Source organism: Artemia franciscana, chromosome 1, assembly GCF_032884065.1.
Source record: "Artemia franciscana chromosome 1, ASM3288406v1, whole genome shotgun sequence".
Lineage (NCBI taxonomy): Eukaryota > Metazoa > Arthropoda > Branchiopoda > Anostraca > Artemiidae > Artemia > Artemia franciscana.
In genome coordinates, this window is record NC_088863.1 from 46343424 (window position 1) to 46362539 (window position 19116).

General features: G+C 36.4%; 2 protein-coding genes and 1 long non-coding RNA gene across 6 annotated transcripts in view; 2 read left to right on the forward strand and 1 right to left on the reverse strand.

Annotated features, from left to right (window-relative positions):
- Positions 1-3804, forward strand: part of LOC136030598 (uncharacterized) — a 118187-nt gene extending 114383 nt beyond the window's left edge. Inside the window, exon 12 of the mRNA XM_065709669.1 lies at positions 1434-3804. Coding sequence (XP_065565741.1) covers positions 1434-1497 — 64 coding nt within the window. The 3' untranslated portion in view covers positions 1498-3804. The remainder of the gene's footprint in view (positions 1-1433) is intronic.
- Positions 3805-6173: 2369 nt separating this feature from the next.
- Positions 6174-19116, forward strand: part of LOC136030606 (uncharacterized) — a 311523-nt gene continuing 298580 nt past the window's right edge. Inside the window, exon 1 of the long non-coding RNA XR_010618345.1 lies at positions 6174-6232. This is a non-coding gene — a long non-coding RNA (uncharacterized LOC136030606). The remainder of the gene's footprint in view (positions 6233-19116) is intronic.
- LOC136030505 (uncharacterized) overlaps positions 15069-19116 on the reverse strand; it is a 44144-nt gene continuing 40096 nt past the window's right edge. For 2 of the 4 annotated variants that reach the window (XR_010618321.1, XR_010618320.1), the window contains 2 exons: positions 16358-16674; positions 15069-15252 (listed from right to left, as the gene is read on the reverse strand). Coding sequence is in view for 2 of the 4 variants with exons in the window: in XM_065709530.1 (XP_065565602.1) it covers positions 15126-15252 (127 nt within the window). In the remaining 2 variants the exon portion in view is untranslated. The remainder of the gene's footprint in view (positions 15253-16357; positions 16675-19116) is intronic. The other 2 variants (XM_065709530.1, XM_065709528.1) reach the window with 1 other exon arrangement.

Here is a 19116-nt window from a genome sequence, read left to right on the forward strand (position 1 = left end):
GATCTAAGTCTACCCTAAAATATGCAAATTGACTGACCAGATTTTTATTTCTGTTTTGAAAGCTACATCTTTTTCACTGGCCAAGGGGACTCTAATTATCTCGGGTGCTGGTCCCTTCAAAAATGTTCCAAAACATTGTTATTGGATCGACGTGAAAATGGACCAAAAACATCTCTATCCTTTTGGCGTGATATTCAATTTAAGGTAGTTTTAGTGCCAAGAGGATTCACTACACACACAAAATGGGAAAATTTATCGTAAAAGAGTCAAGAAACTTTTTTAAGATGGAAGGTGGGCATGTAGCACCTTGTTCAAGTCGGAACAAGTGTTTTAGATATCTGGCTATAATTAAAAATTGATCCATGACTCTTGAACTTCCAGCACCGCATTTACCCATAGTCAACTCCGTTTAACCCTTTTCGTATTTAAGCAAAAAGAAAAATTAGATAGATGTTTGTAGAACAAATGGGCGTGGTCTACCTTGTTTGAACTCGAATCATGTAAGAACTCCCGATCTGTGTGTATATACCCTCCCTTGGATTTCAAGGTGGCAACTAGAAGTAGTTTTGAATAAGTCCTAGAAAAAATGTTTTCAAGCACTTATTTTTCCAGATTTTGTTCTCACGACCTCCAGTTTCAAAACCCTTCTACTCAAATGGAGCAGTAAACATCCCAATCTACGGCTTAAAAAATGAGTTTTTGACGCATAGATTGCCCTTATTGCTACCTACGCATGAGAAATATAGACGGTGGATGTGGACGTTCAGCTTAAACTAGCAGCCTTCGAAACTAATTGTCTGCGCCGTATCGCTGGTGCCATCTATCATCACAGAGTTTTAAATCTTCAATTTGTTAAACAGGCAATTCTACCGAAAATTTGATGGCTCAGCCATGTCCAACAGATCCCCCCCCCCCTTAACCAGCCTCTTGAAGATCATCCATATATAATTATAACCCCTGAAGTTGCCTCCCAAAAAATAAAATTTTACTCCTCGCCGACTTTGGGCCCTCTTCATCTAACAGTAGACTGTGAGGCAAACAGGAAGCATATACATGCCTTTGCGAATAGAAAGCATCCCAAACGACCTTCCTGTAATGTCAGGATTTAAGTAACTGAACGAAATAGTACTGACGAAAATTGAAGCTGCATAGATATTAGTGCTTTTGGCATCTTTAATGTTTTGCTAACCACCTCTTAATTTATGATGAATTTATTTATGATGAAAATTCGTTAAAATGTCTCGGATTAAGGGAGAGAATTTCTTAAGTTGCTTTAGGTGGTCCAGTATTCGATATTCATGCACTACTACTAATATCCATGGGTAGGCATGAAGGTCTAGATGAACCTGCACGTGATTTTTTCTTATTTTGACACATAGCGTAAATTTGTTTTAGTTCCACATTTGACTTTTACCATTTTTCTTTCTTTTTAGTTATGCAGCATTGAAGAACATTCCATTAACGAAGAAAGTTGTAGCCACAATTGCCACTTTTTGATGTATTTAGTACAAGAAGAAATGGATACAAAGAAAAACCAATGTCTCCCTAAATCCTCTGACCTCAGCTTTTCATTTTACTTATTTTTGTTTGTTGTGTATATGATTGTCGCCACAGGGGGCACTGTGTTCGCTTTTTCGAGGTACTTACGCATTGAATTGTTCCAATCAGTGATTTTCAGGAGAAAATTGTACCTTTGGCACGTGTTTGGTCGAACAGTGGGGGCTGTATTGGATCTTAACTTTCTACCTTACTTAGAAGCACTTGTGAATGCTATAAGTGTGGATAGGGTTGTTATGGCCATCAGTCGCTGAAATTTTGTTTTGATTTTTCGATTTCATTTCTTCGTTTTGTAGATATCTTCTTTCATTCGTTGCTTTATAGTTAGTGTATCAGTTGGTGCTAGCCAGTTAGTCTTCATTAAAGTCAATAGTTCCCAACGTAGGTGGCATCTGACACCTATCAATTTTATGAAATCAAAGTATGTTCTGATACGATTACTGAATCAGAAAGCAATATTTGAATTATAATGCGTTAAAATTAGTAATTAAATGTGTCTTAATTAATTGTAATGTCCAGGTTTTGTTAAAATGGGCATTGTCCCAAAACACGCAGAATGTTTCCTAGGTACAATAGCATTAGTATTACGTAAAATATTTATACATTCTACGTCTACATTATGTGTTAACTGTACAGGAGCTAACCCAGTAAGTCTACGAATCTATAGTGGTCAGTGCGGTGTTGTTCACTTGATAAAGAACGATTTTTCGGTCACTTTTTTCAGTCATGTAAACTCCGGGGCAAACGTACTTGAAAAATAAAAACCACGGCTGTTTTTACTTCTTTCTTTTACCCGAACCCGAATGGTGAACATCCTAAAAATCTTTCAATCCATCTTACCTAAACTTCAAATAGCTTAGTTAATACTTGGGTCTTCCCAAGTCGACTGGCTCAAATAGCGACAACGGTGCCTCGCCGTGACGACCTCTCTTGGGCTTTGGAACAAGGTGTTTTATCAACGATCTGAACAGCGAATCATCCTTCTCAAGACATAGGCCGAACGTTTCCGTTTGTCGCCGGGAGGAGTCCAATGCCACACGTCACGAAGGAGACGGTCCTCGCCAATCCGCCTTATGCAACCCCAATGACGCTATCGGTGGCTTGTGATTCCACCGGTCATGAGTAGATGTTTTATTTTTTCACATATAAAGGATAATGATCTTATCGGTCCAGTAGATACCAGGGATTTGTCGAAGATAGATATTTTCAAATCCCTGGATTCGCTTTGCTAGCTTCTTGAACAACGCCCAAGATTCGCATCCGTAGATTAGTATATAGTGCAAGTTACTGTTTAAGATTCACAGCTTAAACTTTAGGAAGTATGCTGCATTTCTTCACAAATCCCTTAGTTTATTGAAACCGCTACCTGCGCATTCAATGCGTATGATGATTCCACTCCTCTAGTAAATCAGATCCAACTTGGAGCAGTGGGTCAGGCAGGGTATTGGCGTTGTTGCGCATGATCTCCATTTACTGCTTACTGATTGACCGACCAGCTTGTTCATATGTGTTAGAGAAATGAGTGATATTCCTCTGTATCTCCTTTCTTAAATGAGATAAGTTGGCTAACATTTAGATAGAAGGTTGTATGCATTTTGTGTCTTTTTGAAATCACTATCTTGAATGGATTTTTATCTATAAAGTTGAAGTACCTAAAGTTGGGCCATTTTTGCCACCGTGCCCCTTCATTTATTTTCTCAAATCTTTTCAATGTTTGATTGGAAATACTTTATGGAGCCCCACCCCTCTCTTGCAATCATAATAAAAAGTGAACAATATTTTATTTCTTATATTATAATGAAAATTTGGAAAACTATGTTCGATTCAGAATTAATATCTTGGCTCATGGTAATTTTCGCTTATTCTGGGTTAACCGTCCTATTTTGGCTAATTCCCGCTTGCTGGAAACTTTGAATTGGCTCTTTATTTTTTGTAGATTTTTTTTTCTGATTCAGTTCTTTAGCATTAATTTGTTTTTATTATATCGTTTTGATTGTTTTCTATTAATTTTTGTTCCATAAATGTTAGTTTGTTTTTCTTCTTAAGACTTGTTGTAGTTTACAAAGGCATTCCAGACAGTTTAACCATTTATGTCGGTGCAGAAAGCAAAACGGTTGTATAATGTGAGAGAATGAGAAATATACATTTGTAAGTGACTAAATGATCTCTGTGAGGATAGAGCTTCTTCTTTTTTAGAATTACTTCAAATTTGTACCAAGAATTAGTAAATAAATGTTTTATACTTTTCCTGTTTTATTTGTTAAAGTTTGTCCGGAAGTAAATCTGTGTCCAGAAAAAGAGTATCAAGTTCCCCCTGCCCCTCTCCAAAATATAAACAGATGTAAAAAATATGAACATTCGGTTATGCAAAAATGATATTTTGATAGTTGTAGCCACGCTTCATCAATTTGAAAATTTGAGATGTAGCCGTAATTATAAATATGCACTTTAGAGGAAACCATATGAAATGGTGTGATTCAAAATCCCACTCAAAAAGTAAAAAAAAAGTCCTTTCCTATCCTCATAATCAGCAAAATATCCAAAATTTTTCAAAACCTAACAAAACCTAAACCTACCAAAACCTAAGTAAAATGTAAGTCAAGATAGCTCTTTCCTTCTCGCTCCTGTCAGTTGCTTACTCACAGACACTGAAGAGAGATAAAAACAGTACGATCATTACCTATCTCAACCATTAGACAAAGCCGGACCGAGATGCAGTTGCTTTGGAGAACATATAAACAAGAAGAAACATAAGGACATTAGATTTTTTCATGGGTAGGCGTGTGGCATTGGTTTTCGCAGCGGAGAGAACATGAAAACAAATAAGACGAATCGAGCGTCTAGGGCAGTGGTTCTCAACCGGGGTCCGTGAAGAAAACCAACTCAGAACGCTCTTTATTTTAAAAATTTCGATTTCTACTGTAATTTACTGTTCACTTTATATTGTGTTCACTGTGTGATACACCGTCAACACTTAGTTGCAAAGAAAATGGGTGCATGTCTGCATGATGCCTTTACTGTTGTAATAAAAGTAGTTAACCATATTAAATCAAATTCTCTCCGAGACCACCTTTTTCGTGAATTCTGTAAGCAAAATGGAGAAAAGTTTGGGCGGCTTGTATTACATACAGAGGTGAGATGGTTATCAAAGGGAAATTATCTTAAGCGTTTCATTGCACTTGGGGATTCTATTGTTTCCTTTCTTGCTGACACACAACTTGGAGCAAAACTGCTTGCAAATAAATTTGATGTGTTTAACTTATCAGATATATTTGAAAAATTTAATTCACTTAATAAACAGATTTTTGGCGTTTTGAATTGAGAAAATTAGATACGATAGCCAAGTGTGGTGTGTAGAGAAAATTGGATAAAGTCTGCCTGGGCGTTAATTACGCTGTTTAGTGTCGAGAAAGATTAGCAGTTGGCCGACCTCGCACAGTTTGGACTGATTGTTCACTTGGATACATTAGTGAGGCTCGGCCCTCACAGAAAGATAAGTTTCTTTCATTTTATAATCTTTCATTTATAAGGCATGAATCCTGCAAACATTGAAATCGGTGATTTATTCCTAGCCAAATTTGCGGGCTGTCCCCTCTGGCCAATTCGAATCCTAGAGGTAATGACGACGAATACCGGAGACTGCAAATTTGTTGTTTTTTTGCTACGGCAAAAAACACGATCGTCAGCTTGTATCATTCGCTAATCTTCTTAGTTTTAATGATCAAACAGTTCGTGGTAACGAACTGTAGTAAGGAGCGACCCGGCTCAATAGTAACCGAAATTCTAAAAAACGGAATTTTGATACCGATAGTTACATCGAAAAAATCACATTTTAATGCTGATTTTAAATATATAACATTCATCAAGATTAGTCTTACCTATCAAAAGCTACGAGCCTGAGAAAATTTGCCTCGTTTTAGAATATAGGGGAAAACACCCCCTAAAAGTCATACAATCTTAACGAAAATCACACCATCGCATTCGGCGTATCAGAGAACCCTATAGCAAAAATTTCAAGCTCCTATCTACAAATATGTTGAATTTCGTATTTTTTGCCAGAAGACCAATCACGGGTGCGTGTTTATTTGTTTGTTTTTTTTTTCCTAGGGGTCATCGTATCGACCAAGTGGTCCTAAAATGTCGCAAGAGGGCTCATTCTAACGGAAATGAAAAGTTCTAGTGCCTTTTTTAGGTGACCAAAAAATTTGGAGGGGACCTAGGCCCCCTCCCACGCTCATTTTTTCTCCAAAGTCAACGGATCAAAATTTTGAGATAGCCATTTTGTTCCGCATTGTCAAATACTATAATGACTATGTCTTTGGGAATGACTTACTCCCCCACAGCCCCTGGGGGAGGGGCTGCAAGTTACAAACTTCGACCAATCTATATATATAAAAATAAGTTGTCTGTGTGTGTGTGGGTCTGTCTGTTGGGTGACGTCATGTTTATGTGTTGACTGACGTCATGTTTTCAACTGACGAAATTACAGATCGGGACACAAATGACGACCGGCACATAGGGAATATAAATGACGACACTCAAAGAGAAAGCGACCGGGACAAAAGGAGTGTTCGATTAGCAATCACCATCAACAAAGGACCGGGACACAAATGACGACCGGGACACAGGGAGTATAAATGACGACCAGGACATAAGTAAAAAAAAACTAAAAAAGGTAAAAACTAAAAAGAAAAAAAAACTAAAAACTAATAAAAAAAACTAAAAAAAACTAAAAAAGAAAACAAGGAAAAAAATGAAAAATAAGGGAGAAAAACAAAACTAAAAAAAACGAATGTATATACAGACCGGGACACCGGGATACAAATGACGACCAGGACACAGGGAATATAAATGACGACCGGGACACAACTACAACGGGGACGCCGGGGGGCACAGGGGGATATAAATGACGACCGGGACACAAGGAATATAAATGACGCCCGGGACACTCAAAGAGAAATCACAGACTGGGACACAAATGACGACCGGGACACAGGGAATATAAATGACGACCGGGACACAGGGACACAACTACAAAGGGGACGCCGGGGGGCACAGGGGGATATATAAATGACGACGGCGACACAGGGAATGGTCGATTAGCAATCACCATCAACAAACCTCAAGGGCAATCATTAGAATCATGAGGTATAGATCTGAATACGGATTGTTTTCCCATGGACTATTATATGTTGCATGTTCAAGAGTCGGTAAACCTGACAATCTATTTATATGCACAGACAATGGGACAGCAAAGAATGTTGTATATTCGCAAGTTTTACGTAGTTAAAAACATATATATATATATATATATATATATATATATATATATATATATATATATATATATATATATATATATATATATATATATATATATATATATATATATCTATATTCACAGGTGGGACATAGGGACACAACTACAATGGCGCGTAACTAATATGGTGCGTAACGACTTACGCGCGCGGGGGGGGGGCGCGAAGCGCCCCCACCAACTAGGTGTTGGGGTGGCGCGAAGCACCACCCCAACAGCTAGTGTTTACATATAATAATGGTTATTGGGAAGTGTAGAGACGTTTTCAGGGGATTTTTTTGGTTTTGGGGAGGGGGCTATGTGGGAGGATCTTTCCTTGGAGAAATATGTCTTGGGGGAACAGAAATTCAATGAAAAGGGTGCAGGATTTTCTAAAATTACTATAAAAAAAACAATGAAAAAATAAACATGGAAAAGTTTTTTCAATTGAAAGTAAGGAGTAGCATTGAAAGTTAAAACGAACAGAGATTATTACGCATATGAGGGGTGCTAAAAATACTTTAGCATAAAGAGCGAGGTATCTAGGAGGAGATAAATACCTCGCTCTTTATGCTATAGTATTTTTAGTAATTTTAACTATTTATTCTTCAGCCTTTCTGATTCAGGGGTCATTCTTAAAGAATAGCGACAAAACTTACGATTTAGTGTAAAGACTGAGGTATTAACGAGGGTACAAACCCCCTCATATACATAAAAAAAATCACACCATCAGATTCAGCGTATCAGTGAACCTTGTTGTAGAAGTTTCAAGCTCTTATCTACAAAAATGTGGAATTTCGCATTTTTTGCCAGAAGACAAATCACGGATGCGTGAATATTCGTTTTTTTTGTTTGTTTTTTTTCCCAGGGGTGATCGTATCGACTCAGTGGTCCTAGAATGTCGCGAGAGGGCTCATTCTAACGACAATTAAAAGTTGTAGTGCCCTTTTCAAGTGACCAAAAAAATTGGAGGGCACCTAGGCCCCCTCCCACGCTCATATTTTCCCCAAAGTCACCAGATCAAAATTCTAAGATAGCCATTTTATTCACCATAGTCGAAATACCTAATAACTATGTCTTTGGGGACGACTTGCTACCCCGCAGTCCCCGTGGGAGGGGTTGCAAGTTACAAACTTTGACCTATGTTTACATATAGTAATGGTTACTGGGAAGTGTATGGACGTTTTCAGGGGTATTTTTTGGTTTGGGAGGGAGAGTTGAGGTGGGGGGGGGTTACGTGGGAGGATCTTTCCATGAAGATCTTTCCATGAATGATTTTTCAATGAAGGGGGCGCAGGATTTTTTAGCATTATTAAAAAAAAACAATGAAAAAATAAATATGAGAAGTTTTTTTTCTACTGAAAGTGAGGAGCAGCATTAAAACTTAAAACGAGCAGAAAATATTCGCATATAAGGGGTTCACCTCCTCGCAATACCTTGCTCTTTACGCTAAAGTATTTTTAGTAATTTCAACTATTTATTCTACGGCCTTTCTGATTCAAGGGTTATTCTTAAGGAATTGGGACAGAATTTAAGCTTTAGTGTAAAGAGCAAGGTATCGACGAGGGGTGAACTCCCTCATATATGCAATAAAAACATACGAATATAGAAGTTCGCTACGTAAGTTAATTCGTAAATTACGTATATTTTTTACTAATGAAAATGTTCGTAAAAAAATTAAAAGTTCTAGTTGCCTTTTAAGTAATCAAAAAATTGGAGGGCAACTAGGCTTCTTCCCTCTATCCTTTTTTCTCAAAATCTTCCAATTAAAACTATGAGAAAGCCATTTAGCCAAAAAGAAAATTAATATGCAAATTTCGCTTTAATTATTTATGTGCGGAGAGCCAAGATCAAAACATGCATTTATTAAAAAACGTCCAGAAATTAAATAAAAAAAACAAGTTTTTTTTAAATGAAAGTAAGGAGCGACGTTAAAACTTAAAACGAACAGAAATTACTCCGTATATGAAAGGGGTCTTTCCTCCTCAATGCCCCGCTCTTTACGCTAAAGTTATTTACTGTTTAATAAAGTTGAGTTAAGAGAAAGAGTCAAACTTTAGCGTAAATAGCAGGACGTTGAGTTATTTTCGTTCGTTCTGCTGATTTGAAGCTTTGTTATGCTGATGTTGTGACTTTTCCTGGTTCTGACCATCTTCCTTTGGTTGGTGTTTTGAAGTTTCGGTTAGGTAGATCCTAACCGATCTACATGTCCGTAGATCGGACTACGTCTGCATCAGCAGACTACGTCTGCGTGTCCCATTTAGGTAATGAAAGTGAAGAAACAGGAACCCCGTAAGCCATGGATAACAAGTGAAATACTGGAAAAGAGGAAGCGAAGGATTGAGCTTAATCAAGGATATCTAGATGATAAAAGTGATGCTTCGTTTCAATTGTTTAAAAAGCAACGCAATTTAGTAAACAAATTACGTCGCAAAGCTATGGCTGAATATTATGATTTAAAGTTTTCAAATAGTAAAGGATATATGAAAGAAACCTGGAAACTGATTAAAGAAGTGACTGGTGGGAATGCTGATACTGGGGGGGGGATGAAGTACAACTTGAGGGCTTCGCCCGTGAAGATAAGAGTGGAATTGTAAATAAATTTGGTAGTTTTTTCTCTAATATTGGTTGTGAAGTGCAAAATAGTGTAAAAAATAGATGTCAACAGGTTCAAGAACATATCATATGTGATAATAGAGGTGAGAGTTTTGAATTAGCGTTTGATCCGTGTACACGTGATGAACTACTTAAAATAGTTAAATCTCTTAAATCAAATCCTGCTGGAGTAGACGGTTTATCTCTTCGAGCGTTTAAAGCAATAATGCATTATATACTACCGTGCCTGCTCTTCATCATTAATCAGTCACTTGAAAAGGGCAGGTTTCCTGATCAGCTAAAAGTTGCGAAAGTGATACCACTTCATAAAGATGGCCCTAAAAAGGAAATTGAGAATTGGAGACCAATTTCTATACTTCCATTGTTTTCTAAACTACTAGAAAAAGTGGTTCATAATCGTCTATATGGCTTCCTACAGGCTAAGAGTTTACTGAGTGAGACCCAATTCGGATTTCGCAAAGGGCACTCGACGACGAATGCTCGTATAGATAGAGGTGAAACACTATTGTCTATATTTATTGATATTCGTAAAGCATTCGATACTGTTGATTTTCAAACGCTAATAAGTTGGTTGGAGTCGTTAGGTGTCCGAGGAAAGTGCCTGAAATGGTTTGGAAGTTATCTCACAGGAAGATCTCTCAAAGTAGTCTTGAGTGATGTGAACTCAGCAGCATTTCCAGTGATGTGTGGAGTACCACAAGGTTCAGTGTTGGGTCCGCTTCTTTACCTTATCTATGTTGATCTCATGCGTTTTTACCTGAAAGATGTGTGTCTTACCTCGTTTGCTGATGATACCGTTTTAACTGTGTTTACCTCATCTGTGGAGGAGTTGGTGAGAAAGGCAAATCTTGCACTGGAAAGGCTAGAGGTCTTTACCTCAGTAAGTCTACTGTGTGTAAATGTGCGCAAGACATTTTGAATGACGTTCTGCAGAGTTGGTACATCGCTAGATGTGTATGGACTCGTAACTTTATGTGGTAAACCAGTTCAGCAAGTTGATCATCTCTGCTATCTTGGTTTTTATCTGGATTACCACCTGTCATGGAGATGTCACAGTGATGCTTTTTCATCAAAAATTGCCCGTGGGCTTGGCATACTTCGGCGTCTGCAGCACTTTCTCCCACAGAGGATACTTCTAACTATATATTATTCGTTAATTTATCCATATATCTCCTACGGCTGCCTCCTATGGAGCAGCAACTTCGTATCCAACTATAGAAGAGTGCAAATTCTACAAAATAAAGCTGTTAGAACAATAGGTAGATTTGTCCAGGATATGCATGATACCTGTGCTTGCTTTATGTCGCTGAAGCTCCTTAATGTCGGTCAGGTAAGAGATTACCAGGCTGCTGTATTTGTGTTTCAGTGTATGAATGGCCTAGCCCCGGATGTCTTTAAGAGTTCTTACCAAACAAATAGTAATCTGCATAATTATGGAACAAGGCATAGTAGTGATATCGTTGTGGATTTACGTCATGGTACCCGGTCTTCATTCTCAATTAAACACCTGGGTCCAAGTGTATTGAATGAACTACCACTGAGCATTAGGGCGGTGGAACACGTAACTCAGTTTTAAAAAAAAATTAAAAGATTATTTTTTGGGGGATAAATGTTGAATTTTACTATGGGTGGTAGAGTGATTAGGTGAAGAAGGGTGGGTTCGGGAGGTAAGGGTGGGGCTAGGGAGGTAATGGTGGGATAGGGAAGTACGGGTGGACTAGGGAGGTAAGGGTGGGCAGGAGGGTAAGGTGGGGTTGGGAGGAATGAAAGGGGGGAGGGAGAGTTGTGTATTAATGAGTAAGAGAGATTGAATTTGTTATTATAGGTAAGTACATATGTGGACTTTCGCGCGAATACAAACCCTTATAGGTTTTCCCAGCGCGAACGTGTTGTATTTTATTTATTTATTTGTGAATCTTGAAATAAAAACTTGAAACAGCTCCAAGAAAACAATTCTGATCTGATATCAAGTAAAAGTGTTATTGCTGCTTTTCTAAGGAAACTAAAGCTGTATAAGAATAATATCAGGCGTCGTGCATTTGAACAGTTTCCTTGTTTGGCCTGTGTTAACAGCGACTTGCAAGATGAAGATTATGCATTATATGGTGAATATTTGGAAAATATACATGAAGATATGCAAACTTGGGTTGGCGACCTACTCGGGATGGATATACCGATTTGGGTTTCAATTCCTTTCGAAGTTAATGTTGTTGAAATAGACATTTCTTTGCAAGAGCCCCTCAACAAAATACAAAGTGATGAAATAATGCATGCAAAATTCAAAGATGAAAAGTACAATATATGGAAAACAAATGACGTTGCTACAAAGTACCCTTTGCTCTGGGATAAAGCGCAGTTCTACGTTATTGCTTTTCCTACGTCTTGTCTTGTTGAAGCGGCATTTAGTCGTGTTTCTCAAATTTTATTAAAAGATTGCAATAGACTTGAGATTGTGAAAAGGGGTGATCTTCGGCTATCATTAACATCAATAGAACCAAATATAAATAAACTCGCCGAGAAGAATCAACCACAGGGATCTCATTGAATAAACATGCCTTTTCCTTTTTTTAATCACACACTTAATTTCAACTCCTTTTTTATCCAATTATACGATAAAAAATATCGTATAAATTTTTCAATTCCTCGCAACCAGCTTCCCAGTTCAGGTCTTTGCACTCAAGCCAGCGTAAAAAATTTCGCCATGCAAAACTTTCTCCAGAAGTCATGATGATTTCTCATAGCGTTATGAACACAACTTTATTCCTTTTGTAAACAAAAAACTAGACCCCCTCCCTTTCTCCAAAAAAGAAAATCCTGGAAATGCGCATGAATAAAATTGATTATTTTGACATCTACAAAAGTCTTTTGTTATGTCATATTAAATCTTAATAATTAAGCAACAGTAAATTATGCAAACAATGCCATTGGTGAATCTAGTAAGGGACCATACCCCTCCCTCTTGGTCCAAACATGCCCTGGACAAAAACAGTTTGATTTCCAACTGACAGTAAACTTGGTAACTATAATAATTAATTAATCTTAATACAATTCTGAAACATTCAAAGTTTTATACCAAACTTGCACGTAACCTGAAACTGGAAAGATAATTAAAGGAATCGTGAGGGTTAACTTAACGAGTCATTAAAAGTTGCTTTCCGATGAAAAGTTTTACGTAATTTGCAAGTTCGTGGCAGAATGTTTACAACAATGATAACAACAAGCATTACTTATATTCTACTTATACTACAAATACAGTTCTTTTGATGTCCTTCAATTTTCCGAAAACTCACTAAGAATTTCACAAAAGCAGTTCTTAATGGACGTTTGGTTTTTTCTTCGATAGGGCTATTCTACCAGTCAATAGAAACAAAAAACAAAGGTCCTACAGGCATAACTTGCTAAAAGATAACAAACAAGTATTGGTCGAATAATAGAGGCACACTTACTCCCGCCGTTTACCCGTGCCATTTAACCAAACGCTTGGAAAACTATAGGTTCTACGACCATCTTAGCTCTATGACTATCTACCTTGGTTCTATTGCCCTAGGAATGGCGCATGGACGGATAATAGATAGGCATATCTATTAACAAACGAACTAGCATCATTTTTATACAATCTTAATAAGGGGGGTTAATGCCAGAATTGCCTCTCACTCAATTGGACAATCTGTCGTGGCATTTTCTACAATGAGCACAAATTTTTATGGCAATTAAAAAGGGTAAAAAGGAAAAATTCAAAGAAATATTTTCCTTACCAAGAAGAAAATGTTTTGAAGCTCCATAGCGCAATATTACTACACAAAACCACAGATTATTGTGAAACCTAATGGATAATCTGGGCTAAAACTATTAGGTTGTCCCTGTGTGGTAAAACATTAAATTTCAATTATTTCCGCCATTTCGTTTATCTCTCTCCCACTATTTATGAAATTCCTGCTATTTCGCTGTTGCAGTGTTGATTAGATGTTAGCTCTAAAATTTTCTGTATTTGCGGAAATTTAATCCAAACCCCCTTTTATAAATTTTAGATAGGACACTCAGTTAAGTCATGGGATAGTAACGAACCACTTCGTCGGCTCACCCCATTTCTTTCTGCTTTTGCAATCATGAGTAATACAAATTCGCGCCATTATTCAGTGATTGAGAAATATACACTGAATCGTTGGTAGGAGAGAAACTGGAAGGAGCTTTTATACGCACCGGGACTAGCAGACAAATATTTTTGATTATGATCTTACTGATTAAATTACTCTACAGTGGTCACGAATATCACATGGGAAGCAAAGCCAGCTTGGCTTGCTAGTTCACGAATAAGCACTTGAAGTTGCAACGAAAATCCCAAGTTTTAAACCATTAAATTGGTGCTTTACAATAAGTGTCCTTTGCAATAAATATTGGAACACAAATGAAAGTCTTTGCTTTTCTGTTTTCATTATCTTCATTAGCCAAAAGAGGCTCCCACCTTAGCGAATTGTATTTTAGCATGACACTTCTATATCAACAGTTGCCACAATTCAATATCAGGAAACCCTAGAAAGATACTGCAGTTATGTTCACTAATGTAACGACAAGTATTTCCAGTAATACTGCATTGCATCTTGGATGACGCATCTCAGAGAACCACTAATAGCATAAATGCACTTGATTATAAGGCATAAAACTTATCGAAGTCTGTTCGCTATACGAAGCAACATAGTTTCTCAATTGCACAGAAAGAAAAAGCATCATATAATACTTTATGTACAAACCGTCCCCGCTTGAGCAGTTACCACCATTATGAACATGGAAAACGGTGAATAGCTCACTGTCGCAATACATTTTAGCGAAAGACTTTCTACATAAAGCAAAGTCCTGATCACGTGAGTTTCAATGCACCAATTTTCTTAGAAGGCCAAGAGGTTTGAAGGCAATCATTACGAAAAGCTTATATTCCCCGGTAAAATTTGAACCATTCACTGATGTTGAAAGGAGGGAGTACCATTGTGGTATAAGGTGTAAAAATTATAATTGAAAACCTGATCTCTCATTTCACAGTTTTTATGAAAAGGTTAAAAATTGGAGTGTCTATTATTAAATGTATCAAATTACACCTTATGCAACTTTATATATGCTTTGTAATCTCTGATGGCCAATAATAGGACTAAACCCGGGCATTTGCTTCATTTTGCAAATCAACCTTATCTATCATTACTAAGTTTATTTATCATTACTAGTTTACTATGTTTATTCATTAATAACAAATATCTTCACTTTAAATGCATCTTAAGCTGAAACTACATGGGCAAACCTTCCTAGAAGGTCAGCTTTTGCTGGTTTCTCCTGTGTAAAGGTTTTCGATGTTAAATAACCAGTGTTGGCCCTTTATTATATTTCAAATCTTTACGATATTTTGAACAACTACAAAGAGTCTGAAATATTTTCAATATTGATGGTTTTCACAATTCAGTATAAGAAAGAAAACACGGTTGAAATACGCTAAGGTGAACATCGCTAAAGTAACGAAAACTTTGTCAAACCATTCACATCACATTTTGCACGAAAATACATATCAAAAAATCTTTTAATGAAATATTGGGCACAAATTATCGAAGTACATTCGTTACACGAATAAACATCAATTTATTTACAAAAAAGGACAACATAACAAAACGTTTAACTACAGACCTTCCTTTTTTAAACTGCTGTCAATGGCGTGGTTATGGAAATCAGTTAATGACACGATCATTAAATATCGCCCACATTCAGTTAGACGAAGACGCACGTTGTAAGGGCAATTGATGACCCTAAAATAAATGCAAGATAAAAGATAGCATGAATCCATTGATCATAAAGGTAGCCAAATAAATAAAGTCAACGTTCCAAAGAGGATCAAAAACCTTAGAATAAAAAATGCATATTAACAACAGTAATAACAATGGTGTAACAATAACAATGTATCAATTATCCTGTTATTAACTGCGTAAAGTAAAAAATCACGAAATACCGCAAAAAGCAAAAGAAAGAAAAAAAATATTCAAAGGTAGCCAAAGGCCAAAAATGATGGTAACAAAAAAAACATCACAAGAATGAAGAAAAGGCAAAGGATAGTGTTTTCATCCAATTCTGAAAGTTTCAATTTTAATACAACAAAATTTGTCCAAGTCCATTAAAGGTTAAGGCCCTTTCGAGGAGTAAGAGGTAGATGGTTCGAAAGAAAGCGCCTTCCCGTGCCTCAATCCAGAAAGAAGATCGAGCTAGTAACAAATATAACACTCTTCAACAGAAAATGACCTCTTTTTTCTGCTGAAATTGTAAGAACAATTTTTTTTTCTATGATTGTTTTACCTTTAAATTTGCCACTTAATTTGACCAATAACTTGACTGACCAAAAAACTGACAACCAAAGGCTGAGCCGCCCATGGTGCAAATCATCATAAGAAATTTATGATGAGCCGCAATTGTTAACATATGGTCATTTAATTGGATTTTTTTTTTTTTTTTTTTTTTTTTTTTTTAAAGATCCTTATTCACTTATGACAATAATAATCCTCATGGATTCTACGTCTTGTTTGATGTTTTCACTTATTAATTACGAAATCAAAAACTTGATGAATATTGTGTTGGTTGTTGGCTGTTTTTCTTGATTCTGGGCAAACATGTAGATGGATATATTTATTCAACAATAAGCACAATAATAAATGGCAAATGCGTCATTAAATTCTCTTTTTGATGATCTATGGTTGGGAATGCACCAAGAAAAAAAAAAAAACACACTAAAAAAAGAAAGGGACGACCTACCGCCCAGATATTACCTGCCTAAAACCAAGCCAGAGGGAAGTGCCATATGCATTTAACAATGGCAGCAAAAAGAAAATTAAAAGGAAGAAATAAAGAAAGAAAAAAAATTACCCAGGTAAAAATAAATTTATTTCTTAATTTTTCTGATGACACTAATTAAGTGACACTTTTTGGCTGGCTCAGTCAGTTTTCCAGGCAACAGGAGCAGCAGAAAGGGGCAAAGTCCGAACTGGCTGGTAGTGAACGGAATCTGAATGTTGTAATAACTACGAAGATGATACACAGAATAAACCGAGATAAAAGATGGACTAATTGGCAGTCTCAGTCAGAGTTTTCCAGGCAGCAGGAGTGGTAGACATTACAAAGTTGGTAAGTAGAATAGTTCGAGATAAAATAATGACTAATCCTGAGGACAGCAGGAACATCACCTTAAATATATAATAGTTAAAATCAAACACGGCAGATTAATAGAATTATTTGTTTCAATGATACGGTTCCTCGTTTTGTCATCTCCCCTAGATAGTGGCATCAGGAAGGAAGAAGGCGTCGACATCCTTATAGTAGGGAAACAAGAAACGTATGATTGAATTGAATTGTGAAGCATAATTTTTAGAATCGAGCCAGGAAAAATGGTTGAGCTTTCTTGGAATTCTAAGGTGTAAGGGAACATCCTCATTCAAGCGCGTTTATGCTTTAGCAACAATAAATAGAGCCGTTCTAAAAAAAAAAAAATATTCTTCTTCTGCTATTATAATTTTTTTTATTCATTCTTTTGTTATCCCTCATTTTTATTCTCTGAATATGTCGTATCTATTTATTTTGTCAGATCTTAAAAATCACCTCAAAATTATTGCGACTCTAAGGCGGCTGAAGATAAACACAAAGCCACAAAAATTCACAATTAAGTCATGGACAATGTTTTTGTTGCATATTTTGCTTTTATTTTGAAAAGTTGTTATCTTTACTTTCTTGAAAATAATTTCATTCAGTAAAACGAGTCCTTATCAGACACATAAGCAGAAAATCATTTTACGATGAAGGGAGGACTTTTAAAACGGCATAAAACGTCAAATTGAACAAAAATTTTAGAAAACTGTGGTATTAGGCACTGAGGACTCCTTCAGACCTGGTTGGCATTGTATTCTGTTCTGCGCTTATCTCAATACGGACTGCTTATTATTCCGCACTACCCAATGTCTTTGAACAAAAATAACAATAAATAATCAATTACCATTAGTGACGATTGGTTTCTGATACGCGCCCTAAGAAACAAAACCGTACTAGAATCATAAACGAACCTTCATGAATGATAATATCCTCACATCCAAATCCAAAGGATATATCTGAGACTTTTTATGAAAATGACGAAGGTTTGCAAAATAGCAAACGGGTTTGAATATAAATTCAATAGAAATCAGGGTTCAAATAGAAATCTTAAAAATAGCAGAAGGTAGAACGAAACAAAATTTCTGTTTAGAAATGAGACTTCTGACTCGGCTCTGAATAGCCAAATTTTTGAGAAACTACTACTACGTTTCCCTCTTTTAGTGAAACTACGTTACTTATCAATGGCCTGGGAATGAAAGAAGCAACCTCTGAGATAATTGAAATATAACCGGATTTGAGCAACTGTACGTCGCTAAATAGAGATATGGGTGGATTTGAACTAGAAACTTTGCATACTTTAATATAAAAAACAACATGGGGCAATCTAAAATAAAAGTGTATCAATAAAAGATAGTTCTGACCTATCATATAAAATAGTACCGGGTTAACTGCGATCAAGCCTCTTTTCTAATTAGAGTTTATGTCAATAAATAAATTTTTTATCAGTCATAGCTTAACTTCTACAGAGTGATGACGTTAAGGCTCTTTAAATTTTGTTTTTTAATTTGGTTTTTATCGACACAAATTTTGATCGTTGTCTTTTTTATAGCTTTTCTTCTTTTTCACAGAAGATGCCTATTGGTCAATATAGCCGAAATATTTATAGATTTCGAAAGGTTAGTTTCCACGGTTTTAATGTTCATATTTTTCAAAGTCCTCATTTCCTGAAATTATTTGCTTCTGTATCAAGAGAAGGACAGTTCACCAGGATTGGGTTGAAGTCAAATTAATCGACATTGGTATTTGTAGTAGTGGCCGTCATGGCAAAGAAGGATAATGGAATATTTAGCGCATCAAAACTGCTGATACGCTTTTGCAACCAGAGAAACACAAACTCGCATGAACCGAGTGTTTCCTATTTCTTGTCGATTGAAGGGGTTTTATTTACAAGCTAATGCAGACAGATACATACAACGAGGTCCCCCTCCCCAAAAAAGAAATGTTTAGGACTCCCTAATATGCCACACAAATAAGTGCATCAAATAAGCTTCATTTAGTTAGCCAATTTTTGTGTTGTTTTTTTTTTAATATCAAAGCCCCCTCTCACTTCTCTTAATGAAATATTAAAGGTTTTTTTATTATTACACTAAGGTCATGCAAAACCAAAAAAATAGTCAGTTAATACTCTTGTTAAGGGGGGGGGTCAACATCGCTTTCCTGCCTCCTGCAATATGGGTGTGATAAAAATGATCCCAAAAATGGCCAACTCCATATTATATGCATGTAGGCACAGTAAAGATCGTTGAAAGCCTACCCATAGTATTTAGATCAGCAAAGTTGACAAAAAGTCATGCGTTATGTTTCATTTACAAAAGCTAAACTTGACTTAAAGACGTAATAGAGATAAAACATGCTTGACAATCTATGGAATTCACTTCATGCATATGCATTAGAGAGAGAGAGAGAGAGCAGGTTGCATTTTGACAACTGAATCAAGGAACTAGCACTTTCTGTCGCAGGTATAGACGATTTCTTGGCTCCAC